Consider the following 26,001-nt stretch of genomic DNA (forward strand, 5'->3'; position numbering starts at 1 on the left):
CCGCGCTAGACCGGATTGGGGCGGCTTCGACCTCCGGGCGGAAAGCGAGCAACGCAAGAGTCGAAGTCGAACCCGACCTGTTCTCAGTTCTTGCCATTGCTGCCCCTTTCGCTGCTCTGCACACAAGATGTCGACCATTCTTCGGACGCTGCGCAATCTGAGACGGATTGGTTTCAAGGTGAGATCTTCTACGGTTCTTCCGGGGGCATCACGGACGAGTTGCTAACTGTATCCCCTCACAGGAATATGGCCACCAAATGCAGGTATGCTGTCGAATGCTGGGAGTGAAGAAGCTTATGAAGGAGTGAAATGGATACTGACGAGACGTGCTATTTGCTGCAATAGTACATTGGTGAGTGGATTGCTGGCAGGTGGTTATGGTAGTTAGACTAACGCCATGCGATTCTAGGTGATACCAAGGCCGGTACCTTGATCGGTGTTGACCGCTACGGCAACAAGTACTTCGAGAACATGGAGGAGGAGCTTCCTCGTGGGTGATGCTATTTCTGGGTAAATGATTGTTGCTGACCTGCGCAGTTCGTACCCGCTGGGTCGACTACAAGGAGAAGGAATACGACCCCTCGCAGCTTGAGCCTGGCTGGTGAGCTTCTCGCAATTGATTGCCAGATGCGACGTGCTAACTTTGCTAGGCACGCCTGGATCTCTTACATGGTGGATGCTCCCCCCACTGCCGACAAGATCATGCAGACCGGTGTCCGCAGCTGGGAGCTGCCTGAGCACAGGCCCAACCTGACCCTCAGCCGTGCTGCTTTCAAGACCTACTCTACGTGAGTTTCCTTGTGATTGCCAAGATCAAAAATCGAAAGCTAACGGGTGCAGTACCCGCCCCAAGTACTCCGCCTGGACTCCCGTTGCGGCACCCCGGTAGATTTCGGTAGAGCGTTGGCCTAGAAATCAGACCATGTTCGAAGATGTGTGAATAAATAAAGATGTCCTACTCTCCGTTTGAAGTATCGCGATTGTCACAATTAGTATCCCCATTGACCTGCCAGTTCTATACAGTAGTCCGTAGTCTAATTATGCACATGAGGATATCACCGAGGTATCACAGCAACCAAATGTCAAATCAAATGCCACAAAACAGCTCCCTTGACGATGTATATACAATAATTCAGAGAACGTATATACCAGAACCGATGTTGGACCAGTGACGAATGGGGCGTCGGTCTTCGAGCTCGACACACCACCACAGAACATCCCTCAACTTTTGGATCTGACTTTCCGCCTCGTACGCGCGGGAGAGTGCATACCACGCCTCGGAGTTGTCCCACGCACTGCCACGCTTGGTCAACCCGGACAACAGCCCAAAGGCACGTTCGCGGGCCGCGATGCGGTTCAGCAGTCGGGGCTCTTCGTCGTCTGAATCCGGAACGGTCTTAGCCTGCGGCTTCTGCGCTTGACTTGACCGCTTCGCGTCGTCTTCAGATGATGGTTTGCTAGAATTGCTCGGAAACAGCGACAGCGTCGATACGCCGGCATCAAGCCGGGGCTTGGGAGGCTGCAAAGGCATCTTCTCTTCCCAAACGTCGAGGAGCAGATTTGACAAACCAATAGTTGCCTTCGGATGATCCGCATAATGGAGAAGCGCCGTCTCGAAGTGCTCCATCGCTTCATGCGGGCGAGTCTGGTCGATAGACTGGAGACCGCGCTCGGCATACACGTCTGCCCATAGTTCATCAGTGCTCTTGGGGACGCCCCATCCACGCTCCCTAAACGCTCTAGCGGAGGTCTCTTGGGACGCCACAAGAGCTTCGAAGCGCGTTACCTGTTTGGCTGCTTCCTCGCATGCCTCGTGAGCATCCTCGAAAGATGATGCCCGGCGATAGAGCCCAGCAATAAGCAGCCAAACCTTGACGAGGATGCACAGGCCATGCTTCTGGGCCTGAGTAGGTGGGACCTTGGTCACCGCCCTGGTGGGAGTGTCGAAGGCGTACGATGTAGGTAGTCGGATATCCTGCTCCGGTGGCTGCTTGGAATGTCCGGCTGGAGCAGGTGGTTGGTTGTGCTTCATATTGTGAGCCATAGGCCCCAATGGCTGCTTTGCGCTCTGGGGCTGGGCCGCTGCGTCCGACACGGCTAGTCCAACCATGTCTGGAACAGGGTTACTAGCTTCAGGCCCAGCCTGAGTCTCGCTATCGCCGTTGACATGGCTTGAGTTAGCAACATCTGCCTTTCTCAAGGTATTGCTCCTCTTACGGGCCTGACGTGAGTCTGTGCCCTCATTAAGCCCCGACTTCTCCCCATCGGTAACCTGTATTGCCGGGGCCGAATCTGTAAAGGTCGAGTTATCTGTCTTGGGCTCTTGTCCAAAATCTGCCCTCCTTTCAGGAGCGCGAGGTCCCTTGTGGCGACCAAAGATGCTGCCGCGGAGGCTTTTCACAGTCCCAGCAGAGCTTTTCGGGGGAACAAGGTGCTCGTGCTCGTGCTCAGCCTTGGTATTTGGCTTCTCGTTATCTTCCAGGTTCAGAGAGTGGAAAAGTGTGGCGAACAGACTAAGGAGCTGGTCGCTATGGTTGACAGCAGCTCCCGGGCCCTCAACTAGTTCAACAAACGCCAACTGGGTCATCCTGGTCTCGATAATACGCTCCTTCTCGCGGACTCGTAGCTTCTCGATAAGCTCATGAGTGATGCCCGCGATCTGATCTTGAGCAGTGTGATTCTGCTTCTGCGGTCGTCTGTCGCTATGGGCGAGGGACGTCACCGTAGCAGGGAACTGCTCAAATGCGGCTTCACACGAGCGTTCGGCAATGTCGAAGTCCTGCTTCGCGCTGAGAAGGAGAGCAAGCAGATGCCACAGGGGCACCAGATCTCTTTCTCGAGCAAAATCGGCTTGACCTGTTTTGTGCTGTGCATCGGATGTCAACGCCGACTTGACGTAGTCGATGGCACCATCTAGATCGCGATTCTCTGCTAGAAGAACAGCCAGGGTATATAGAGAGGAGCAGTTAGACTCGTCTTCAAGCTCCGGGGCCAGGCTTCTCTCCAGGTAGTCAATAGCTTCTGCCCGGATGTCGTCGCGATCTTCATTCACGGGAGTCCAATAAGCCCAGTTAGCAAGCCCGATGCCGATTCCTCTGTAAGCTGCAGCGATGTCGGATGGGGGGACTGCTTGGGAGCGGGTTGAGCTAGTTTCAGGCACAATGAGAGTCATGCCTTGGTCTTCATCATCCTGTACATGCTTCTCGGTAAACTCTTTCAGAAGAGATGTGAGATCCTTTGCTTTCTCGGCCTCTTTTTCCGAGCCGAAGCAACTCAGCATCGTAACACCCTCCGACACGGTGCGCAAAAGGATCCCGTCATTTTCCAGATCTCCCGACTCAGCTCCTTTTGCCGCCCGCTCTTTGGCACTTGTGACAATTTCGATATATGACTCGAGCGCTCTCAGAGCGAGGTCATAGTCCGCGAGTGCACAATGCACGTGGAACAGACGCCGCAAAATCAAGTGTGAGTGGTATGTCTTGGTAGCAGCGCGGTAAAGAATCTATGACTATCAGCAAGTTGCTTTCCATCGTCAGTCCCTCAACCTGGAACTTACATCAAGGACATTCCTGCCGACAGCATTCTGGCCACCCTCTCCAAGCTCTTCGTCTGACCAACCGGCACCGCATAGCACCTCCCAGTTCTGAATGACTTGTTCGACCCAAGCCTCAACTTCCGGGTTGCTCGAATCAGCCGTAGGGAATTTCGTCTCGCGCAGAATGCTAGCTTCACAAAGCCCCTCAACGCGTCGGATTTCACTGGCGAGCTGCGGGCGTTCAGGTCCATTTGCAGGAGGGCAATACGGCAGGCCCTGTTGCAAAATACTTGATAGCAGATTGTAGTACGATTTCCAGGTCGGTGATTTCGAAACCGGCTCGGTAGTGCCGTCCATAAGCATGCCTTGAGGCAAGGTCATTTGCTTGACTGAAGGATGAGATGCCCACAGTCTGAAGAAACCTAGCGTCGTGGCTATCGTTTGAGCATTAGCAGCGGCAAGGTCTCTGCTGGCTTCCTCGCATGCCAGGGAGGCGCCTTGGCCCAATAGTTTCTCAGACCAGTAGAGAAATTGGGCGCTGTTTGTAGGGGATTGGAGCTGACTGTTCACCCATGGCGTAAGCGAATGAAGGGTCTCCAGGGCGCCTTCGGGGTCGGAGGTCATGCGCTGTGCAGAACCTATCATAGATTAGCAGGTGCACATCCTCAAAACTTCACTGCGGAGCAAACGCACCCTTGAGATAGCACGCCTTGACGAGGCATGTCTTGGTCCATGGCGAGAGCTCTTCCCCTGCCTGCTCGAGCTCACTCACGGCCTCTACAAAATCTTGAGGAAACCGGGCAGCTGCCAAGCCTAGCTCATTGACAGTCCAATGTACCCATCCCAAGCAGACCTGCGCCTGGAAAACTTCTTGCTTCGATCCTTCTGCCCGGTTGACGGTGGACAGGAGTGACGGAATCAGGTCATGGAGACCGGCGGCGGAGGAAGGGCGGGGGGTGGACGGATGCTTTTGAAGGTGTGAGGCCAGCTGGTATTCAGCGCTGGCTACTTCGAGGAGACCTGTGGCATCCCCATTAGTCCATCTGCTGGCTGGCCAGTATTTCCGGGGAAAGGCAAGTTGGCATTACATGTTCTCTGCGGAGCATGTTTGGTGACTTTCCGAATCAACTCCGGAACTTCTTCCCATTTATTCTGGCAACGCGCATTGTCCAGGGCCGTAACATAGCGATGCCCCTTATCAGAGTCTCGACCCTGTATGAATGGGAATCGGGTGCCTCGGTCAGCGGAAGGCATGTGGTGGCAGATTGAGGGGGAAGCTTTTCACAAGGTTGCCATTGAGACGTTCCCAGGGGGGATGAAGTGAGAAGCCACCACTTACAGTCATGATTGGGAAAGGTCAGACAGAGACGGAGGGATCAATGATTACAATCGGAGGGAAGAGAAAGAAGCAGCGTCCATAACAGGGACGAATGCCCACTCGAGGCAGCAGAGAAACAAGATGATATGGCTCCGTTGACGGCGGAGACCATCTTAAGGGGAGACCCGCCGTAACGTACGTAATGTCTCGTATTATTGCCCGAGGCTTCATGTGGTCCGAGCGTCGAAGCCAAAAATTTCCAGAAAATTGGATGTTTGGAGCATCAACTCAATCTTGCGCCAGACCCGTCAATTGCTTCGCCGCGGTCGCTTGTGCAATTTTGCCCTCGTGAAGATGGCCTACATGTCCATGTCCCTCCATGCTGTCAACCACCGGTTGACCAACGTGCCTGTCAAGCAACTACCGCATCTCGCATCATGCCTCGCATCCTCCATCAGCAATTGCGGGGAGTTGCTGTCAACTCCCCAAAGCCAGAAATCGGGCAAGACGGACTCGGACAATGCCGTTCAGATTCATAAGCTCATCACTCGCTTGGGAAGTCTGCTGCAGGACCGCACGTATGAAGGTCGCTGGACCGCGGTGGTGCTTGTGAAGGCGCTGGTCGAGGCTGGCCAGTGGGAGATTCTACGTTCGAGCGAACCGTTTGTTCGGGGGCTGATCAGCATTTTGGCTGTAAGATGCTCAATGGGAGACATATTGCATGATAGATGCTTACTAAATTGTTGCGCATAGAAATCCGACCCCATCTCTACGAAGAAAATGTGCATCATCACCTTGACTCGCATCTTCCACCTGACCTACCAATACCCGACCCTCGTTCGCGAGATCACCACTCCGGCTCTACCAGGCTTCATTACCTCGGCGCTGAACCTGATTTCCGTCAAGCCATCTTCTGAGCCCGTCCGGAAACTCAAGCCGAACACGCCCTTCGTCGAAGTTGTCCTCCAAGCTGTCAATGAGCTGATCGCAAGACACCCGACTATCTTCCGTCCGTTCACCGCGCAAATCCACAGTCTCCTTCAGGTCATCATCGGATCCACGTCGCCCACGTTCCCGGAACATGTCTTGGAAATTGCTCAGCAACTGTTCATCTCCCTCCACAACTGCGCCCCGAAGAACACCGGCGGCGATGAATGGAAGAGCGCCTGTCGCATGACCATTACCTCCGTGCACGCGGCATCTTCTTACGTTCTGAGGGCCGTCGTGGAACAGTGGGAATCCGTCGACCCGTCCCTGCGACAGATGTCGCAACCGCAGAACTACAGCCAGGAAGTGGGCAACGGCCCTGACGCTCTGGGACTTGAGGGCTGGCAAGGTCTGAATTCCGGTGTCAACCGACTGGTTGTGCTTTTGCGCATGCTTTCTGGATTCGTCGGCACTGCTACTGCTTCTACCGTGACCATCCCGGTAGGAGCGATTCTGGATCTGACATCCCGACTGAACATGGTGGTGTATCCCTCCGGTAGCAGCGACATCCAAGCCAACCCCCAGATTGGCCGCGCGGAGCGCGAGCAGCTGCTCACCGAACTTCCTCGCATCCACATCGCATGCATGAAGCTCCTCCTTGATCTGGTCAATGCCCTCGAAACCAGCGCCATCCCCGTCGCACAAACCATTCTGGAGCAGGTGCTGTGGGTTTTCCGCGCGGAGCAGTTCAGCCGGGACGTCCGCACCGCCGTCTACGATCTCGTCTGCGTCTTGCTCACCCGCATCGGTCCCTCCATGACCAAGCAGAGCGTGTCTTCCATGGCCTTCATCATCCGCAAATGCTGCCACGACCTTCTGCCTCCCACCGGCAACCAGAACGCAGCCACCGAGAAGCCCGACCCCAAGTCGAAGAACAAGTCCAGCAGTCAAGCCACCGTCAACGCCGATTCCTTCCTGAACCCCGGCCTGAAACAAGTCCGCCAGACCAGCTCCTCCTCGTCCTTCCCCGACCTCACACGCGCTGCTTCCGAGCTCCTCGCCGCCACGCTGACCCACACCCCATCCGAGTTCCTGTCCCCGGCCCTCCGCGCCGAAGTCGACCGCACCCTCATCCTGACCTCAGACAAGAACGCCATGCTAGCCAGCGTCCTCAACCCCTTCCCCGCCATGCAAGGCCGTGGCGTCGGCACCAGCATTCTCCCCTTCCTGGCGCGCAGCCACCCCGCCGAAACAGAAGTGGAATGCCTCATCCGCCCGCGCATGCCCGTAGTGATGACCGGCTTGACAGCCAACGGCTACGTGCCCATGGAAGATGACGACGACGACGAAGATGAAGACGAGGCAATCACCGCAGTCCCTGCATCCACATCAACCGGGTTCCTCAAGCCCACTCCCACCCCTACCCTCCAACACGACGACATGATGGACGTGGAGAAGGATATCCCCTCCCCACCAAGCAAGCGCAGCTACGCCGATGAAGTCGAACAGCCTGCCGCACCAACCATCGCAACGACAAGTCCCAGCTTGCAGAGCAAGAAGCCCCGCTTCGAACCAAAGGCCGCTGCTGTAACCCAGCCTCCTCTGGACGCAGCATCCCCGGCGACATTTACCGGCACGGCCGCTATCTCTGTCCCTACGTCTTCTATCGCTGGACCGGCCCCGGTGCAGACGCCGAAGCCGGCTCAGTCTTCTATTGCGAAGCCATCTGCCTTGGCTGCGGCGGCAGCAGCAGATGATGAGAGTGATGATGAAATGCCCTCTTTGAATGTCGACCCGGATACGGAGGATGAGGATGAGGATGAGGAGTAGATGGATGATTAGGGGCGTATGCATGTACTATATACGAGAGAAAAGTTTAAGTATAGCGATTATTAGAAGGTTTAACAAGCACGATCACTCCCAGAAGATAGTAACTTTCCTAATTTACTAGTTGTTCCTAGCCTTTGCCTCACACAATAGTAGTAAATACCGAGTCCCAAGTTTAGACCTAAAATACCATTATCATTTTGTTTTATCATAACCAACACATTAGCCCGCTCCATGCTGCATGTACACATTTCCCAGACAAGATAGTAACTGAAAACAGAATCCAAACCATATCCAAGCTCTATATAGACATATACTCTCCCTATCTAAGCTCTATTCTAACTCTACATAGACTATATAGTGTATATACCAACCAACTCGCCAAGATCAGACAACCAGATGAACATCAATACAACCTCACTCCCCTATCCCAAAACCCTTCCCCTCCATCCCACCTCCCAAACCACTTCCCACTCCACCACCACCACCCCTGATCCCCATCATGCACACCAATCCCCAATCCCCTCAACAAACTCACCGGTAACGGCTCCGTAAGCCACAACCCACCCCTCGAAAAATCCTCCACCAAGGGTCCCGCCGTCCCAAACAACCAGGTCACCGCGAAGACAGCATTACAAGTCCGTCTCACCGGCCGCGGCATCCACAACCATAGCGGGGAAATCATCCCCTGAACGAGAACCCCAACCGCCTGGAGAACGAAGAAGCGGAAGGGACCTGCAAGGGGATAGGTCTCGCGGGTCTGGACGTAACTGCCGGAGGCGTGGACGAGACCGCTGAGAGAGAAGGCGACGAGGGCAGTGAGTGTACGGCGGACTGGGCGGGAAGATGATAGACGGGAGGGGAGGAGAGAGAGGAGCCAGTGGGCCGCGGAGACGAAGCCGTACCGGAAGAGCTGGTGCCACCAGAGGCTCCAGCAGCCGGCGAGGCTGTGGTCGAGGATCGGGGTGAGGAAGGGCCCGAAGGCTGGGGGGTAGAGGTAGGGAGCGGAGAGGGGGACGGAGGTGAGGGATTTGGCGGCGTTGGGGAAGGCGAGGGAGAGACCGCCGAAAATGAGCGGGTTTAGGCATGTCACGTAATTGAGGGCGGCGAAGACGCCGGTGGCTGTTACTAAACAGCGGTAGATGTGGATGAGGAGGGGGTAGGGGGTTAGGTGGTGGAAGGGGAAGGGGGGTGGTGCGGGAGGAGATACGCTGCCCATGAAGTATTGGTCGCGGATCATGAGAAGTTTGATTAGGTCGAGGAGGAGGTAGGATTGGAGGAAAAGGATGAGTGTGGTGCGGAGGCGAGCGCGCATAGTAATGGGCTTTGGAGGGGTGGTTTTGTTTACTTTTTCTTCATGATGCTCTGAGGAGTTGTTGAGCTGTGCCTGGACTGAGGCTGGTAAGGCGTCCATGGAGGAGATGCGCCAGTTCCATTCGGGCCCACGCATGCTGGTGGTCACGCTTATGACCCAGTTGATACGGTGAGAAAGGTTCTGTGGGTATGGTTGCCATATGACAGATTCAGTGCTGCTGTCGTTGGTAATGTCTATGCATTTTGGTTCTTTGGCATGACCGTTGGCCGCAACTCCATTTGGGACAGCTGCGATAGATGATAATGGGCGGCGCTCCAGGCGTTTGAAGTCGCGCTCAACATTGCGGAAGAGAAGAATCGTCGCGGCCCAGATGGTACTCCATACGGGAAGAAGACCGGCCATGTAGCCATTACCTCCCATGAGCATGCGTCGATGCTGGAGAACATTGCCGATGATGCCTATGACGCACGCCAGCATCAGGGGGCGAACATAGCGGCCACCTTTGTCAAGCGGAACAAGGAGCGCTAGAATGGACAGCACAAGGGGCAGTGTCAGATGCCACAATAGCACGGGCTTCACTTGGCCATTTTGGATGAGTGACTCGAACTGAGCTTGATTGTCGTGGATGAGGCGGCGGTATGAAAAAGGTGGTTGGGAGGCGGCCATCCTTCCGATGGCCGGACCTAGCGATTAGACTAGAAAATAGAGAAGTGAAATAAAACGAGATAAAACTATAGCAATAATATTAAGTGGTCTATGAAGAAACCATGAAGCTAAGATTAGTTAGGATACTCCATCGGGTGGCGACGAAGTCATCGCGATGCTTCCAGGCAAGGGATCGCCACGCTGGCCACGGGCCGGTCCTGGCCGCGTTTGCTTTTTCCATCTGAGTTGTTCATTTGTTGAGTTTCAGAAAGGCTCTCGCATCTTACATTTCCGATCTGCAGAACTATTAGGGTCGGGGTAAATATAAGACCACCCATGGTTCAAAGCATAAATAGTTGCTGCGTAGTTAGTTCCAGCTTCTTTTCTAGAGTGCGACCGTTGCTTCGACAGAGAGAAAACGGATCGGTAACATTACCGCACGTTGCTTGCCCAGGGGTTTTGAAGCCGGGAAGATCCTGTGAGAAGTTGGTTATTACTAGTCCATTCCAAGGGTCGATCCTGGCTGTGGCGTCGATACTGGAACTGGAACAGCAACATGATCCAGTAAATCCCTGGAGAGTATCCGGTCGGAATATATCTGCCCTGTGTGAACAGAGTAATAGCGATATGCCAGTTTGCAGTTGGAAGCATTGCGGTGTCCAACTCAGAAACCCTGCTACTATAAAAGCCTGAATATTCCCAGTCTATACCCAATTAAAGATCGTTCGTTATAGATGCTCTTTTTTTGAGTGGAAATATAGCATTAACGTTGTTAAGCCTGGTGGAATTCACGTTCCGTGCAAGAATGCAGGGAGACGGAGGTCATCCACAATTGCCAGAAAGCACTATTGAGCGCTTTTATGCGGGATTTCAGAAGAAGAAGTAAGCATCCCTTTGCTTTGGAACCAGATCCCGAAACGGTCGAGCAAACAGCTAAAAATTTCAGCCAGAGAATTGATGAATCAATGACCGAATGAGTGGATCTCGCGGTTTGGAGCCGGAGACCCCGACTGACTCTCTCCCATCTGGGGTAGACTAGTAGAGACTAGAGACCGAGATGGAGAGATCATGGACCCTCCTTTGAATCTCACCATTCCATGGCTCGTCTCCATACCATCCGTCATTATCCTTCATTATTCACCAAATGCACAGATAAGCGAGATGCTTGGTCAGAGTGCCCTCAAGCTGACTACCCATGGATGGATTCATCAGCATAAATCGGCAGGACGATGGAGATTGCTTCATCCTTCAAGACACACAAAGCCGTTCAACATAATCGGTCGGCTAAAGCCGCTCTTCTCGCATGGCTTCGGTTCCTCTCGTATTCCGTCTCCGTCTTATGCATTCAAGAGCGTGCATCCTTGTGCACCAAGGCCATTCCACCAACCATATGCCTGAACCATTCATGCTTGGGCCTCCAAACCAGGAATCGATCGCCGGATTGAGTAACTTTTATGCGACCAGCTCTTATGCACAAGAATCTCACACAACCCGGTTCACACTAATTCGCCGGTCCATCCAATGTTGTCATGCTCGTCTCGACTGGAACCTGGTGCTCCCCATTAATAGTATCTGGGGCTCACCCCCGCATGATGATTGGAAGATGCACGGCGCTCGTGCTCGCCCATAGCCCGTATGGGGAGCCTAATATCAGGGTCGGTTATTGGGTTTGCGCAATCTGGGATCAGCTGCTTTATCGCCAGCTCCCTCGTTATTAGAGGCTGCAGAATCCTCCTCGATGATTAGCCTCTCCGGTGTAATTCGCATGGTCAGTTTGCTTCTTCCCACTAGTCAGTGGCCATGAATACAGGGTTGGTCCCAGGTGGCCCCCAAGATAAATAATCTCGAGTTTTCCCTGCTCGAGTAGTAACTGTTTCTTTGTGGGTGGAGTCCTTCATCCACCGTGTACTGGCTGCCATTTTCTTGCATACGAAAAGAATCACCAAGCATGGCTGGTGACAATCTCCCGTCTGCCGGGGAGCCGGCCATGCCCAACCGAATATCTTATTGGCGCCTACTGCTCGACCAAGGCGTGCTCACCCAAGAAATCCTCGACTATCCGTGGGAGGGCTCTGGCACTGATGATGACCCATACCTCGTCACCTGGATTCCTAACGATCCTCGAAATCCCATGAATTTCCCCGCGTGGCGCAAATGGCTATATACGATAACTGTGGCTTGGGCTACGCTCGCCGTGTCCCTGGTCTCGTCGGCCTATAGTGGAGGAGTCGAGCAGATAATGGAAAGCTTTCATGTGGGCACTGAGGTGGCCACGCTCGGCATCTCGCTCTTCGTGTTGGGCTTCGCCATCGGCCCTCTACTCTGGGCCCCCATGAGCGAGCTCTGGGGCCGGCAATACCTTTTCTTCGTCAGCTATTGTGGGCTCACGGCATTCAATGCCGGCATCACCGGCTCCAAGAACATCGAGACCCTCATCATCCTACGCTTCTTCGCGGGCGCATTCGGATCGTCGCCCTTGACAAATGCCGGAGGAGTAGTGGCGGACTTGTTCCCCGCGAAGCAGCGAGGCTTGGCCATGAGTATCTTCGCAGCGGCACCGTTTATGGGTCCAACCATTGGCCCAGTTTGCGGAGGCTTCCTGGGGATGAACGCGGGGTGGAAGTGGGTGATGGGATTCCTGGCCGCTTTTTCCGGTCTTCTCTGGATCATCGGTAGCCTGGTGGTGCCGGAGACCTACGCCCCGGTGTTATTGCAGCAGCGCGCCAAAAAGCTGACCAAAGTGACGGGGAAGATCCATCGAAGTAAGACCGAGGCAGAGAAGGGGAAGGTCCCCTATTCCACCGTCTTCAAGACAGCGCTGTCGCGGCCGTGGGTTCTTCTATTCCGTGAGCCGATCGTCCTCCTACTGTCCATCTACATGGCCATTATATATGGAACGTTGTACATGATGTTTGCTGCATTCCCCATTGTGTACGAGGAGCTGCGCGGTTGGAACCAGGGTGTCTCTGGTCTCTCATTCTTGGGGGTCATGGTGGGCATGAACATAGCAGTTTTGTATAGCATCTGGGACAACAAACGGTACGAAAGAACTGATGAAGCTCACAAGGGATTTGCACCTCCAGAAGCGCGTCTCCCGCCGTGTCTGATGGCGTCGGTGATGATTCCCTTGGGCCTCTTCTGGTTCGCCTGGACAAATTACCCTTCAATCCACTTCATGGCGAGTATCGCAGCCTGCGTGCCTTTCGGGTTCGGCATGGTGCTGGTATTCCTCAGTTTGATGAACTACCTGATCGATGCCTACACCATCTTCGCCGCCTCGGTGTTGGCCGCCAACTCCGTTCTGCGCTCAATCTTTGGCGCCGTCTTTCCGCTCTTCACGACTTACATGTACCACAACCTCGGTGTCCATTGGGCCTCCAGCATTCCCGCATTCCTGGCACTGGCATGTGTCCCCTTTCCCTTCCTATTTTACAAATACGGCCCGGCGATTCGAACCCGATGCAAATTTTCAGCACAGTCGGATGCCTTTATGAGGAGACTGATGGAGCAAAGCACGCGAGACAACCGTCAGCCGGAGCCGGAGAAGGATATTACAGAAAAAGAGACCGAAGAGAAAGAGACAGAAGTATCGCCGGTTCAGGCTTCTTCGTCTACACTCGGGGAGAAGTCGCGACTCGGTGACCTCCCTGCTGTGACAGCCGAAGACGCCGCCCGGACCCGTTCGATAGCGTCGCAAGGGTCGCGTCGACCGGGCTCTGCAAAGGCAGAGTCTGTGTACGAGGGAAATCCGTATGACGTTGATCGGGTGAACACTCGTGACTCGTTCAAAGAGTAAACAGTCGCTCCTGTAAATGTATTGTGTGTGTTGAACCTCAGACCATCTTGGCATCGGGACTTAAAATTAGTGTGCAGTTAGTTGCATGGCTAGCGTTGTCGTATATAGAATGGTAGATGTGCACTAAAACTTACGCTGCAGAAATCCAGGGGGTACAGCAGAGAATAGAATAGATCTTCTCAATCATGTCCTGCAATGAAGGAAGCAACTGCCCGTCACTTAAAGTATAGAGTAGTATCCACCTTAAGTCACATGGGGCCGCGATTTAGCGCGTTTCTCCACTTCTTATCGAGTAAACTTATCAGTGACATCCCCGATTCTATCTATCAACTTTCGTCATTCCCTCCCTTCATCTCCGCCACCACCATCCCTCATCATGGGTCGCACCCCAGGGAAACGCTCCTTTGAGCAGGTAGATCTCACCACCGACGAAGCCATCAACAATACGCGACACCATCCCACTCCACGCACCACCAGCGGCCAACGCTTCGGCCAAGACACGTCCTTCGTGCCGCTTAGCCAATCAGGCGAGGACGAAGACGACGCCCACGCAACAGATCTCATCCAAGGAAGCCAAGATGCTGGTGATGATGTGTCCACGTACATTCATTATGGTGACCTGAAGGCCAAGATCGTCGGCGTGCGGTACTATCGCGGACATGCTACGATCGGGGAACATGTTCGCGTTGTGCGCGACCCCGGGAATCCGTATGATTCGAATGCGATCCGCGTGGATAATGTCATGGGGCAGCAGATTGGCCATATTCCGCGCACGGTGGCGGCGAAGCTGGCGAAGTACTTGGTAAGTAGTTTCAATGTTAGATTGTATTATGTAGTTTGAAGTTATTTGGGGCTAAGTTTGATGGTGCGATTTCTGCCTTGGGGTGGTGTAGGATGATAGATCTCTTGTCGTTGATGGTGTTTTGACTGGTGTGATTGGCGCTTTTGATTGTCCTATTGTTCTGAAGTTGTTCGGGACTAGTCAGCCAGAGGCGAGACAGGCGCTGAAGAGTCGGATGGAGATGGATAATCTGCCTCTCGGAGGGTTCAAGCAGAATGAGCGCAACGAGAAGAAATTGGAGAAGGAGCGGGAGAAGGCGAGAAAGGAGGCGGCCAAGTTGGCGAGGTCGCTTGCTAAAGGCAAAGGGAAGCAGTTCCAGGGAGAGAATGTGCTAGGGTATTCGAATCTCTTCACTGGGGAAGGGCTCGTTGAAGGCGAGAATCTGGAGGAACTTATCGGCCAGAGCAGCACTTTCAATCCACGCGATATCGGCCATGTCGCAGAGGACTTTGGCATGAAGGAATCTGACTTGGAGAATATGCCGATGGCAGAGTCTCCGGCTGCTCTGGTCACAGAGCTTCTTCCGTATCAGCGTCAAGGGCTTGCTTGGATGATTGCTAAAGAGAATCCGGGTCTCCCTGGCGATGGGGGTGATGTCGTGCAGCTCTGGAAGAAAAATGGGAACAAGTACACCAATATTGCTACCAATTACTCTATGACGCAGGCTCCGCCTCTTGCGAGCGGTGGTATACTGGCCGATGATATGGGTCTGGGCAAAACTATCCAGATCCTTTCACTGATACTGGTCAATTCTCAGCCCAAGACTCCGGAGTCCTCCAGGACCACGCTGATTGTGGCTCCAGTGGGTGTGATGAGCAATTGGCGAAACCAGGCGCTTGTTCATACTCATAGCGACAAAGCTCCGAAAGTGCTGATATACCACGGACAGGGGAAGAAGGAAGCAAGCAACCTTGACCAGTATGATGTGGTTGTTACAAGCTATGGTGCCCTGGCAATGGAGTACAGCCCGAATGCCAAAGCACCACCGAAGAAAGGCCTCTTCTCCCTTCATTGGCGCCGTGTCGTCCTCGACGAAGGACATACCATTCGCAACCCACGGTCCAAGGGTGCCCTGGCAGCTTGTAACCTGAGGGCGGGTTCACGATGGACTCTTACAGGAACGCCCATTGTCAACACACTCAAGGACCTCTACTCCCAGGTGCGCTTTCTGAGACTTACTGGTGGCCTCGAGGATCTGGCCGTCTTCAACAGTGTCCTGATACGACCTCTGTTGTCCGGGGACCCCGATTCCCGCCTTCTACTCCAAGCATTGATGACAACTATCTGCCTACGCCGCAGGAAGGACATGAACTTTGTGAACCTGCGTTTGCCACCCCTCACATCCCGCATCCTGCGCATCAAGTTCCACCCCCACGAGCAAGAGAAATACGACATGTTCCAGTACGTATTGCAACCACCTTCCTTGATATACATCTAACACCAGCAGATCCGAGGCCAAGGGCATGCTCCTGGACTTCAAATCCAAAGATAAAACCAGCACCAACTACTCTCACCTCCTCGAAGTAATCCTGCGTCTCCGACAAGTCTGCAACCACTGGGCTCTCTGCAAGAACCGCCTCGACAAGCTCGCCGACCTCCTCGAAAACAACAAAGTCGTCCCCCTAACCCCAGAAAACATCAAAGCCCTCCAAGACATGCTCCAGATCCGCATCGAAAGCCAAGACACCTGCCCCATCTGCCTCGACAATCTCGAACAACCCGTAATCACCGCCTGCGCACACGCCTTCGACCGATCCTGCATCGAACAAGTCATCGAACGCCAACACAAATGCCCCATGTGCCGTGCCGAGATCCCAGACACCGCAACCCTAGTCTCTCCCGCCGTCGAAATGGGCGAAAGCACAGACACCGTGGACGCCGACCCCGACAATCCCAGCAGCAAGATCGAAGCCTTGATTAAGATTCTCACAGCACAGGGCCAAGCATCCGGAACCAAAACCGTCATCTTCAGCCAATGGACCTCCTTCCTCAACCTCATCGAACCTCACCTGCTCCGCCACGGCATCGGCTTCGCCCGCATCGATGGTAAAATGTCCTCCATCAGCCGCGATAACTCCACCCTGCGCTTCTCCACTGACCCATCCTGCACTGTCCTCCTCGCCAGTCTGAGCGTCTGCAGCGTCGGATTAAACCTCGTAGCAGCTAACCAGGCCATCCTGTGTGATAGCTGGTGGGCTCCCGCTATCGAAGACCAGGCCGTAGACCGTGTATACCGACTCGGTCAGACCCGTGAAACCACCGTCTGGCGACTCGTCATGGAAGATAGTATCGAGGATCGCGTACTAGCTATTCAGGAGAATAAGCGGAAGCTGATGCTCGAGGCGTTCAGGGAGACGGCGACGAGGAAGAAGGTCGATGATAGAGCGACGAGGGTGGCGGATTTGGAGAAGTTGTTGAAGTAGTTTCAGCTGTGCAAAGTAATAATATTTTCAGTGGGCTAAGGGATATATGGTTTGATTTCGTTGTTTCCAGCTTTGTGATCGATTTCTGTCCGGGGATAATTGTTTATTCTTCCTTCGGGATTGACTTTCTTCATATCCTATTCACTTCCATGACACATATTCTCAACTTAGAATCCTCACCAAATGTACTACTAGTATCATCATAATCCATATTCATCATTCTCATCAAAATCTATGTGCAAAACGAAAAGACCGATGTAAGTAAGATCACAAGATACAGATAGAAAAAGAAGTAGTTGAAAAGTGAGCGCGCCGCCGCCGCAGCAGCAGCATAAAGGTGCAAATCGCTAATACAATACAATCTTGAAGGGAACGCCAAATAGGGACAAAAAATGGGAGGTAGGGTATGGTATGCCATCTCTTCCTCGCTGGGAAGGGAGATAATTGCATCGGGGCGTCAGATATGTACTCTAATGAGAAATGGTAGTCTTCTGCTGCGATTCGGAGTGTAGGATTGATATTATGTGCAACGAATAGTAGTAGAGAAATCCTCACTGGGGCCTGCAGCTCGGCTTATTCTGGTCCTGCAAATCTTGCGGTGGCTCTGAGTGATCTCTTATTGCGCTTGAGTTCTCGGTAGTACTGCCGCCGCTGCCGCCGTAAGTAGGTCGTGCTGATGTAGCTGTAGCAGAGGTGTTGGAATGAGTCCTATTTCCAGGCGTTACTGGAGTGCTTAGAGGATGAGGGTGGGCATGAGATTGGTCAGAATTGGTCATCGTTAGGCCGGGGATCGCAACAGGTGTCTGTGGAGCTTGTTGCGTGATGCTCGTATCTGGAGCCAGAGCTGGAGGGCCGACATTGTGTGCACTAGCTGGGATGGTGGGCTGGAGTGCAGGTGCCGATGGCTGAGGGGTGAATGGTTGTGGAGGACGTTGAGACGGTAGTGGGCTGAAATGCACTTGTGGAGGTAGGCCATAAGGCGCGGATCCCTGTGCTAAGACAATTCTTTGTCTTTCGATGATCATCTTTTGATAAGCTTCGTAATTGGTGCGCTTTAGCCGCTCGTCATCGAGTTGCTGCTGGGCAGCATTCTTCTCGTCCTCGGTCAACTTGTCGTTGTCGTCTTTTTGGAACAGCTCTGTGAGTTTGATCTTGCGGATTAGTCGCTGGTTTTCATCGGATTGAGCGTCTGCGCGGATGATTCTGTCGAGGACTTCTGGGTCTTTTCCGAGACATTCTGTCACGTCTTGCTGGGGTGTTTGCTTCGCCGGGAAGAGGTACTCTCCGAGGGACCTGGTGGCTAAGCGGATTGGGTTTTTCTTGTCGACGACACGGAAGGCAAGTTGGGTTTTGAAGACGGCTTTGTTGTACATGACTTCTTCGAAAGTTCCGCCTGCGATGAATCGGTAGACGAAGACGGGCTTCTTCTGGCCTAAGCGGTAGGCACGTCCGACGGCTTGTTCCTCCCAGACTGGATTGAATGTGAAGTCGAAGATGATGACACGGTTAGCACCGAAGATGTTTAGGCCGAGGCCGCCAGCACGGGTGGAGATCAGGTATACGTCCTCCGCAGACCCTTGATTGAATAGCTTGGTGGCATGTTGTCGGTTGGCGATTGGAGTGCTTCCGTCTAGACGGCAATATTTCCAATTAGACGCCTTGAGGATATCGTTCTCGACGTAGTTGAGTGTAGGTATGCTGTGGGAAAATACAAGCACCTTATCTCCAGCCCGGACAGACTCTGCGATGATCCGGTTCAGAATTTCGGCTCGACAGGATAGTGTTGCGGCGCCCATGTCAGGAACAGTGGAGAAGAGCTGTTCTTGTTTTGAAACGAGAGTTTCAACGTCCAGACCCAGCTGCGTGATAGGCTCGTCACCCGGGGCTGGTTCAATCGCGGCGCCGTCTAGCACTTTATCGAGCTTCTGAGCCTCGCTGGCTCTGCTGAGTAGCTTATCTCTGAAGCAAGCCGGGTGATTGCAGCAGAGACCCAGAACGGCAAGCCAAGACAGTAGCTTCATCCTGCTAACGTCTTCGCTGCCCTCTAGAACTGACTGCACGTATAGATCGTATGCAGACTTTTGCACAGCCGTTAACGGAACAGTGATGACAAACTCGACTTTGGGAGGCATGCTGCCCTCGAGGACAGAGATATCAGCTCGGTTGATCTTTGGTTCAAGGATCTTGTTCAGGACCTGAAGCTTCACAAGAGACCGCCGCCGCTCGCTATGTGTGCTGTCCACGTACAGCCCCTCCTCGATAGGCTCTACAAAATTAGCCTTGAACTCTGTAAATTCTCCCAGATAGCCTTTTGCAATCCAATTGACCATAGTAAAGTAATCCACAAGGTTATTGGCAAGAGGAGAACCCGTCAATGCAATGCGACTTTGAGAGCGGAACTGCATGGCCGCAAGAGTAATTCCAGAAACGGGATTCTTCATTTTATGAGCTTCATCGGCAACAATGATGTTGGCTCCTTCTAGAAGCCACTTCTTGATGTTCTCGTGCTGCTCTTCCGTAAGAGGTTGGCCTCTCTTGCTTGTTTCTTTATTATGAATCCATGTCCGAAATATGTCGTAGCTGATAAGAAGTACTCCGCCTTCTTCATTCCAAGAGGCCACAGTATCCAGTCTTTCCGACAGAGAAGCCGAGCTGGTGATTTTATTCACAGGCCCGATGGCTGAATCTTTAGGTGTCCACATGATGAACTCTTCGTACCAGTTCTCGATCAGTGACGACGGACACAGAATAAGGGTCTGGGATCGAAGGAGGTCATCTGGAATTTGCTTCCTTATCCAAGGGTTCTCAGAGACAGCTGCATTAGCTATAGTCACAAGGAGGGAGATGACCTGCATCGTTTTACCCAAGCCCATTGTATGAGCCAGCAGACAGCCCTGATGTTTTCCACCATCCTCAGTCAGCTCTCGCCACATAAATTGGATGCCATGCAGTTGATGAGGTTTGACACGCTGTCCGATATGAGGGTCCAAGTAGATGACAGGATCACCAAAGCTGACAGCCTGGCGAGTGGCATCAGTATTACTGACACCCATGCTTTCCAATTTGCGTTCAAGCTTCTGCCTCAACCTCTCTTGAACAGCAACTCGAAGTTTGGCGTTTTCTTGATTCATTTTTGCGGCTTGGCTCTCCTTCACTTCACGTTTCCTTTTCTTGTGGGGTGAGTCAAAAGCAGCCATGGCGGTCTGTTGCCGGCTTAAATCCCAGGTTTGATACGCATCCAGGCGGCAGGAAAGTTCCTTGTAAAACCCGGGAAAATCCGTGATACGCGCCTTTGCCTCCAAAACATGGGCTTTTGGGAAGCCCTTCACGAGATAATGAGCGCAATTCATCCATGAAATAAAGAGTGATGCCATGCGCAAGACAAAAGTAGCCTCATCAGGTTTCGAATGAGGCAATGTGTCCTTGCCTTTAGACAGTCTGTTCAGAGCATGGTTTGTGAGGTGTTGCAGGCGTTCTACGTCATATGTCGGAACTATCCTAGTCAATCTCTGTCGTTCTTCATCTGCCAGTGATGCTATCAACTTTGCCAGGAGTCTGCAACGGTCATGACGCTCTTCCAGGAGCCTCCAAGCGATACCTTTCAGTTTGTCAAAATCGTTGATCTCGGGTAGGTCCACTACTTTATCTATTTGAGGCCTCGCGGAATTTGCAGACTGTGCGGTGCCGTCTTGTTCCGATGGTGACGGTACTTCGGTCTTCGGTATCTCGACACTCGGTATCTCGACATACACTTTAGGAGGAAGCTTTGGTGCAGGAGATATGTCTCTTGATAAGACACGTTCAGATTGCGGCGTCTGTCGCGCTGGGTTCAGTGGGGGGGTCTCGACGGTAAAGTCATCCTCTTCAGACAGTGGATCATCGCCGGTCAGATCAATAGTTTCTATTGGCCCTTCAGGAATTGGCGGGGGAGAGGGAGAACTGGACACGACGAAAGGATGAGCCCTAGCCCTGAGCTTTCGCCTTCGTCCAGAAGGACTAATGATATCATCGTCATCCGACGAAGGGGTAAGGCTTTGGCGAAAAACGTCATCTTCGACGCGATCGACGACAGAGTCGTCATCCTCAATGAAGTCCTCAAGAGAGTCGTCATCAAAAGGGCCATTATCGGTTTCCGAGCCGAGTGACTCTTCATCCTCGTCAATGCTTCGCCGTTTAGGAGGCAAAGGCCTCGCAGGGAAAGCCATCTTTGGAGGACACTTCTCGAGTTCAAGAACGGATATAAGCCATTTCTGCTTCTGGATGTTGATGACGGTGTTCTCCAGGCTTCGGCACTGTACTTGTAGCTCTTTTCGGGATGCATATTCACCTTCCTCTATCGCTTTCGTGAATACACGTAGACGTCGTTCTAGAAGATTGATATCGCGTGTGAATGTCTTGATTTGTTTATTAGTGGTTTTGCCTCTCCTGGAAGATAACCAAATTCTTCGTGCCTTTGGCTCTTCCTTTTTCTTTCCATCTTGCAGCCACTTGTTCTCATATTCTGAAATGCAACTTGCAATGATAGCTTTGATCTCAGCAGATGTAAGGGCTGTTTGCCGCGGCAATGGTTCCTGGCGTTCATCCTCAATCTCCTGCCATGTGTCGTCATCGAACTCTCCCTCTGATCCTGAGTCTCCATATAGCGGGAGGGTATCAAGGTCACCACCATCGTCGCCCTGTGCGGGGTATTTTTGTAACAAGTAGGCAAAGGGGTCATGGTCCTTTGCGCCTCCGTTATCGGCCTTTTCCGACTGAACCAATTGCGGCCACTTCTGCAGTTCGTCTTTGGTAACTGTGACTCTGCTATTGTCCACCGTATACAAGGTGCACGCCCTTGGGATGCTAGAGCCTATGACTACTTCCTTTTTCGACGGTTTACTCTTCTGCTTGGTCAAGTCTCGATAGGGAACCAAAGCTGACTGGGTGGAGCTTAACTTGACAGGCCGCTGCTTGAGGAAATAGAGAAGTCTCCGGTTCACAAATCTGCGCTGGCCAGTTGGAAGTCTGGAGCCGACCATTGAGAAGGTCCGGCCACTCTCTTCTGGGTCGTAGTCTGAGTCAGAAGCATAGAAAAGTCCGGAAACGTTCATCTCTTCCGGACCCATGTACCACTCTTTGGAACTTATAGGTCTGCTTGTCTGTTTTGGAACATTATGATCAGACTCATCCTGAGCCAAGGCACTAAGATTGAGCTTTCTTCGTTTCTTGCCATGAGCATCGACAATCAAATCCTCCCCAGGCCGAATGCGTCTTCCAGGTGGTTGTTCTGGAGTTGACGGGGTGTTTTCCTCAGTTCGCTGAACAGTAGCAGGACGGCTTGCAGCCTCGGTTGGATTGCGATGCTCCACAGGATCAGCTCTACGTTCAAGATCAGCTTTGGGGAGATCTCCGGAAGGCTCCTGCGGCGGGACTTTGGATGAAGGAGTCTGAAGACGAGCACTCTGATAAGGCTCTCGTTGTGGTGTCACATTCTGGGATGGGGGCAAACGGTACACTGAAGTGTCTAGTCGAGGAACAACCGGGCTCGCATAGTCGACGTGATCTTCAGACAAACTGCCTAAATTTCTGGATTCCTGGAACTTGAGACTCTTTCGCTGGAGATAGCGGATTGCCATGAGTATAGAGCTACGATGGCCAAGGGCTCTCACGCCGAGGTCTTCCCGTAGAGTCTCTTTGTCTACATCATGCAGCAGCACCTCGCCGGTAATTTCATTCTCCCGAAGCGTAGCTTCAAATGTAACAGGATCTGGTCGTGGAGCACGCGATAATGACCGAGACCATGGTGTCTGCGGATTCCGACATAGGAATTGCACCACCTCATCGACCGTCCAATCGAGAGGATCTCCGCCAGGCTCCATTTCAATGGGCCAGACAAGCTGGCTTTAAATATCAGCAGTGGTGGGATTTCCAGAATACTCCAGCACTCTTAAAAAACCATTTCCGGTGCCTGAGAAAGTCTCCAAACGGCCGGGCGGATATGGCATCTCCGGTGCTTGGTTATTTCACCAGCCACACAAATGATCGCTGAATTGAAGAGTAAAAAAAGATGAGCGAGCGAAATAATAGCTTCCAGATAAGCAGAAATTCAAAACAAAGGCACGCGCAGAGAAGCGCGCAACAACGAGGCGACGAGGCTACAGGAACAACGCGTCTAATAAGGCGGAGATAATGATTTTAGTTGTTTCTGCCGGCAGCCAAGGCGGTCGGTAATCACCCCACCAAGAAGAGGATGACTAATCTGGGCCCTCAGCAGGAGAAGTATAGAAGTATAAAGTGGAGATGAAGTGGAATCAAAGAGCAAATGAAGAAAATCTGATATAGAAAGTGATCTGTGGTCCTTTCCTGCATGAATAGACTCAAGTAATGGCGAGACCCGTGCAACTCACTCCGCACGAGCCTGACGTCGGAGAGATATCGCCGTGTATGTGGAACCCGCCGATCCCTCAGACCCTTTGGATGCATCATATGGGTGATGCCATGCAAATATGGCTGTAGGGTATCTCTATGATGAAGATTAATCTTGGCAGGAAGCTTCCTGGCTCACATATTCTCCGGGATGCGACGCTGTCAGACAGCATCATCTGAACATAGTGCGAGGCTAATGCGACCGCAAGCTTGTTTTGCATGAAGGAGCATTAATTATCTCTGCCTGACTGCCTAATAAACACTAATTAACAGTACACCGAGGGTATTCGCTTCATGTTAACTCCTTTCCGGCTGCGCGCAACAAATACTGCAAGAACAATTAAAGATTCAAATCAAAGCCAAACCAAACCGCGGCAGCCATCTTGGCGCCCAACCTTATCTTGACCTCTCTCATTCGCTGTTGAACAAGACCAGAATTCTCCATATTGAAAATTAAAACAGAAAAAAGAAACGAGAACGAAAAGAAAGGACAAAGAAAGAAAAGTAAAAAGAAAGAAAAGAAAAAGGAAAGAAAGGCAAAGGAAATAAGAACAACAAATCAAATAAAAAGCATCAGACGACCGCAGAAACAGTCAAATCGAACGGCCCATGTCATGACCGATAATGTGAGGCTTGTTCACGGGCTAAAAAATGGCAGATTGAAGACATAACGTTCTCCGACATTCAACTCCCGGAGGCAATGGTTGAACAAAGCGACCTGGTAAGGGTTTGGCAATGCGTCCAGGGCCAGAGGCGGCTTCGTCAGGAACAGCCCGCCTGTTGGCTGCCTTGCCTTGAGGTCTGCACAACACGGCGCCGTGGTTGGAGTCGGGAGCTGCATCTCTTCATATGGGTTGAAGAGTGTTTGATTGCCAGACTTTCCTGGCTTCAGGCCGTGGGTTGACTTTACCTCGACCTTCGTCCAATGGCCAATCGTCTCCAGGACTTGGTAACCGTCGCTCCATGGGTTTTTCGCACCCAAGGTCGTGTCAAGGTCCATCGGGCACACAGTCCCAGGAAGTTCCATGTCCGGGACCTCACCCCGGAACACGGGCAGTGGCCCAGTTGGCTGATCAAAGTGCTGTTCGGCGGGGACAAGCTTGTACAGTGGCTCAACCTGGACCGCATCAAGCATTGGCCAGTCCTCCTTGACATTCGACTCGTCCACATCAGAAACGATAGCGGTAACTGGGACGGAAATTGTGTCGGGAGCAGGCATCTCAACGGCGAACACACTTTCACCGGGCATCATAAGCTGTTTGATCTGAGAGTTGGTAGGAACCCCGCTGTCGATTCCATTCTGAGATGGGGCTGGTCCGACATTCTGAAATACTCGCAGAGCTTCTTTCGCTGTATTGACAAGCATCTGCTCTTGTGCCTTGGGCATCTTCTTAGGCCTCTTGGGCCCAGTAGCCCGCATACAACGCTTGCGCTTCTTGCGCTTCTCCAATGTGTAGGTAGGTGGGAGAGGAATCCGTCCGCCAGCTTCACCCAGGGCTGGAATGATCAAGCCGGGAGTAAGTCCCCGAGTGGTATTAAGGTTAGGGTCAATGCCGTGCTCCATCAAGGTTTGCATCAATTTGGACTCAAGCTCGCGACTCAGCTTGTTTCCTGAATCCCAGGCCAACATGCCGAATGCCTGTCTGAACCGTCCGCCGCGCTGCTGCAGTGCATTAGGGGCAATACGAAATTCGGGACTCATGCGGTCGGTGATATCGCTGAGACGGATCCGTCTATCGAGACGCATCCAAGCTTCCACGCGAAACTCGTCAACATCGGAGGCAATGTGGTCAGGCAAGACGGGAATATCGCGCAGGAGCTTTCCGTTAATGGGGTAGGGCATATCTGGCGGCTCGATCTTGCTCTTAGGGCCAGTGGGCTTGAGCTGATAAAGGATGTCCGGCAGATTGTCCCACGACCAGTCTTGCTGCTCAGGGTGGAAAGAAGTAAAGTCGCCAGAGTCGGCTTGGGCTTGGCACGCCTCGCGGTAAGTAGATTGAACGGATTCTTGAAACGAAGCTTGCACTGGTTCCTGTTAGTTTCTTGATCTCGGCTGCGGAAGTATACTCACTCATTGCATAGTTCTGTTTCAACATGTCCTGGAAAGCATTGGTGCTTTCAGTAGAGAGGATAGCCATTGTGAGAGACGGTTATGTCGTTGTCTTGACTGAGAACGATTTAGATAAGAGCAGTCTTTTCCGAAAGACCTTATTAGAACAGCGAAGCCTTGAGACAGCCACGCAGCTTAATTTCTTGATTGAGAACGATCAACAGAAGGGAAGCCTTTTCCGAAAGACTGTATGAGAGAAACGGAGCTTTGAACCTGGACGCAATTGAAGATTGATACTATCCACGAACGAATTCAAACGAAGAAAAGCACGAAACAACAGATAGACTGTGCACGAAGCAGATGAACTGGCTGGAGAACTCGCAAGAGGAATAGAAGAGGAAGATATTCGACTAGGTCGTCTGGTGTTCGGGGGGACCATTGTCTATTTAACAACATACGATTAATAGAGGGGCTGGCATAGAGCTCTACATAGGGTATGGCCCATGAGCAGAACTTCATTGTTCAAATTGGAGAAGAGGAATTCACTCGGGATGCTCTGTCGAGCTCTTCGAAGTTTTCTATATGGTGCCTTTTGACGGCCGTTTCTGCGGCCCTGACAATCGTTTTGGTCTCTCCTGAAGATGAGCAATTGAGCAGACAGAGCTCTATCCAAGGAACCTAATCATGCCTATATTCGGATTATCTTTGCATACGCAATGCCGCAAAGCATATCATCTACCGAAGCCATCATTTAGCATCGTTAAGCCAATATCCCTAAAATCACAGCTGACTGCGAACTACTCATGACAGATCCGACTGCGTGCCCCAGTGCACCAGCCGCCAATATAGCAGTCACTGAGCCTTATAGATCTGACTTGGCCAATCAGAATCCCGGAGGCTGGATCTACCTCTGTGACAG

The 26,001-nt window shown here is 52.5% G+C and overlaps 9 protein-coding genes across 9 annotated transcripts; 5 read left to right on the forward strand and 4 right to left on the reverse strand.

Moving 5' to 3' along the window:
• Positions 1 to 127: 127 nt before the first annotated feature.
• AKAW2_70863S (complex I NDUFA12 subunit family protein) lies at positions 128 to 889 on the forward strand (the record flags this gene model as incomplete). Its single annotated transcript, XM_041683492.1, has 7 exons — positions 128 to 178; positions 243 to 263; positions 346 to 352; positions 410 to 490; positions 538 to 601; positions 651 to 788; positions 841 to 889. The coding sequence occupies 7 exons, from the start codon at positions 128 to 130 to the stop codon at positions 887 to 889; spliced, it is 411 nt and encodes a 136-aa protein (XP_041547747.1).
• A 243-nt stretch (positions 890 to 1,132) lies between these two features.
• Positions 1,133 to 4,880, reverse strand: AKAW2_70864A (putative filamentation protein (Rhf1); the record flags this gene model as incomplete). Its single annotated transcript, XM_041683493.1, has 5 exons — positions 1,133 to 3,502; positions 3,557 to 4,173; positions 4,229 to 4,555; positions 4,624 to 4,747; positions 4,875 to 4,880. The coding sequence occupies 5 exons, from the start codon at positions 4,878 to 4,880 to the stop codon at positions 1,133 to 1,135; spliced, it is 3,444 nt and encodes a 1,147-aa protein (XP_041547748.1).
• A 327-nt stretch (positions 4,881 to 5,207) lies between these two features.
• AKAW2_70865S (uncharacterized protein) lies at positions 5,208 to 7,610 on the forward strand (the record flags this gene model as incomplete). The annotated part of the gene is made up of 2 exons (XM_041683494.1): positions 5,208 to 5,546; positions 5,607 to 7,610. 2 exons carry the CDS (start codon positions 5,208 to 5,210, stop codon positions 7,608 to 7,610), a joined length of 2,343 nt encoding a protein of 780 aa, XP_041547749.1.
• A 403-nt stretch (positions 7,611 to 8,013) lies between these two features.
• On the reverse strand, positions 8,014 to 9,588 carry AKAW2_70866A (wax synthase family protein; the record flags this gene model as incomplete). Its single annotated transcript, XM_041683495.1, has 1 exon — positions 8,014 to 9,588. The coding sequence occupies one exon, from the start codon at positions 9,586 to 9,588 to the stop codon at positions 8,014 to 8,016; it is 1,575 nt and encodes a 524-aa protein (XP_041547750.1).
• Positions 9,589 to 10,635: 1,047 nt separating this feature from the next.
• AKAW2_70867S (uncharacterized protein) lies at positions 10,636 to 10,965 on the forward strand (the record flags this gene model as incomplete). Its single annotated transcript, XM_041683496.1, has 1 exon — positions 10,636 to 10,965. The coding sequence occupies one exon, from the start codon at positions 10,636 to 10,638 to the stop codon at positions 10,963 to 10,965; it is 330 nt and encodes a 109-aa protein (XP_041547751.1).
• A 550-nt stretch (positions 10,966 to 11,515) lies between these two features.
• Positions 11,516 to 13,363, forward strand: AKAW2_70868S (MFS transporter; the record flags this gene model as incomplete). The annotated part of the gene is made up of 1 exon (XM_041683497.1): positions 11,516 to 13,363. The coding sequence occupies one exon, from the start codon at positions 11,516 to 11,518 to the stop codon at positions 13,361 to 13,363; it is 1,848 nt and encodes a 615-aa protein (XP_041547752.1).
• A 376-nt stretch (positions 13,364 to 13,739) lies between these two features.
• On the forward strand, positions 13,740 to 16,627 carry AKAW2_70869S (DEAD/DEAH box helicase; the record flags this gene model as incomplete). The annotated part of the gene is made up of 3 exons (XM_041683498.1): positions 13,740 to 14,165; positions 14,257 to 15,605; positions 15,652 to 16,627. 3 exons carry the CDS (start codon positions 13,740 to 13,742, stop codon positions 16,625 to 16,627), a joined length of 2,751 nt encoding a protein of 916 aa, XP_041547753.1.
• Positions 16,628 to 17,178: 551 nt separating this feature from the next.
• AKAW2_70870A (putative SNF2 family helicase/ATPase) lies at positions 17,179 to 22,485 on the reverse strand (the record flags this gene model as incomplete). Its single annotated transcript, XM_041683499.1, has 1 exon — positions 17,179 to 22,485. One exon carries the CDS (start codon positions 22,483 to 22,485, stop codon positions 17,179 to 17,181), a length of 5,307 nt encoding a protein of 1,768 aa, XP_041547754.1.
• A 1,184-nt stretch (positions 22,486 to 23,669) lies between these two features.
• Positions 23,670 to 24,875, reverse strand: AKAW2_70871A (uncharacterized protein; the record flags this gene model as incomplete). The annotated part of the gene is made up of 1 exon (XM_041683501.1): positions 23,670 to 24,875. One exon carries the CDS (start codon positions 24,873 to 24,875, stop codon positions 23,670 to 23,672), a length of 1,206 nt encoding a protein of 401 aa, XP_041547755.1.
• Positions 24,876 to 26,001: the final 1,126 nt, after the last annotated feature.

The sequence above is a fragment of the Aspergillus luchuensis genome, chromosome 7 (assembly GCF_016861625.1).
Source record: "Aspergillus luchuensis IFO 4308 DNA, chromosome 7, nearly complete sequence".
NCBI lineage: Eukaryota > Fungi > Ascomycota > Eurotiomycetes > Eurotiales > Aspergillaceae > Aspergillus > Aspergillus luchuensis.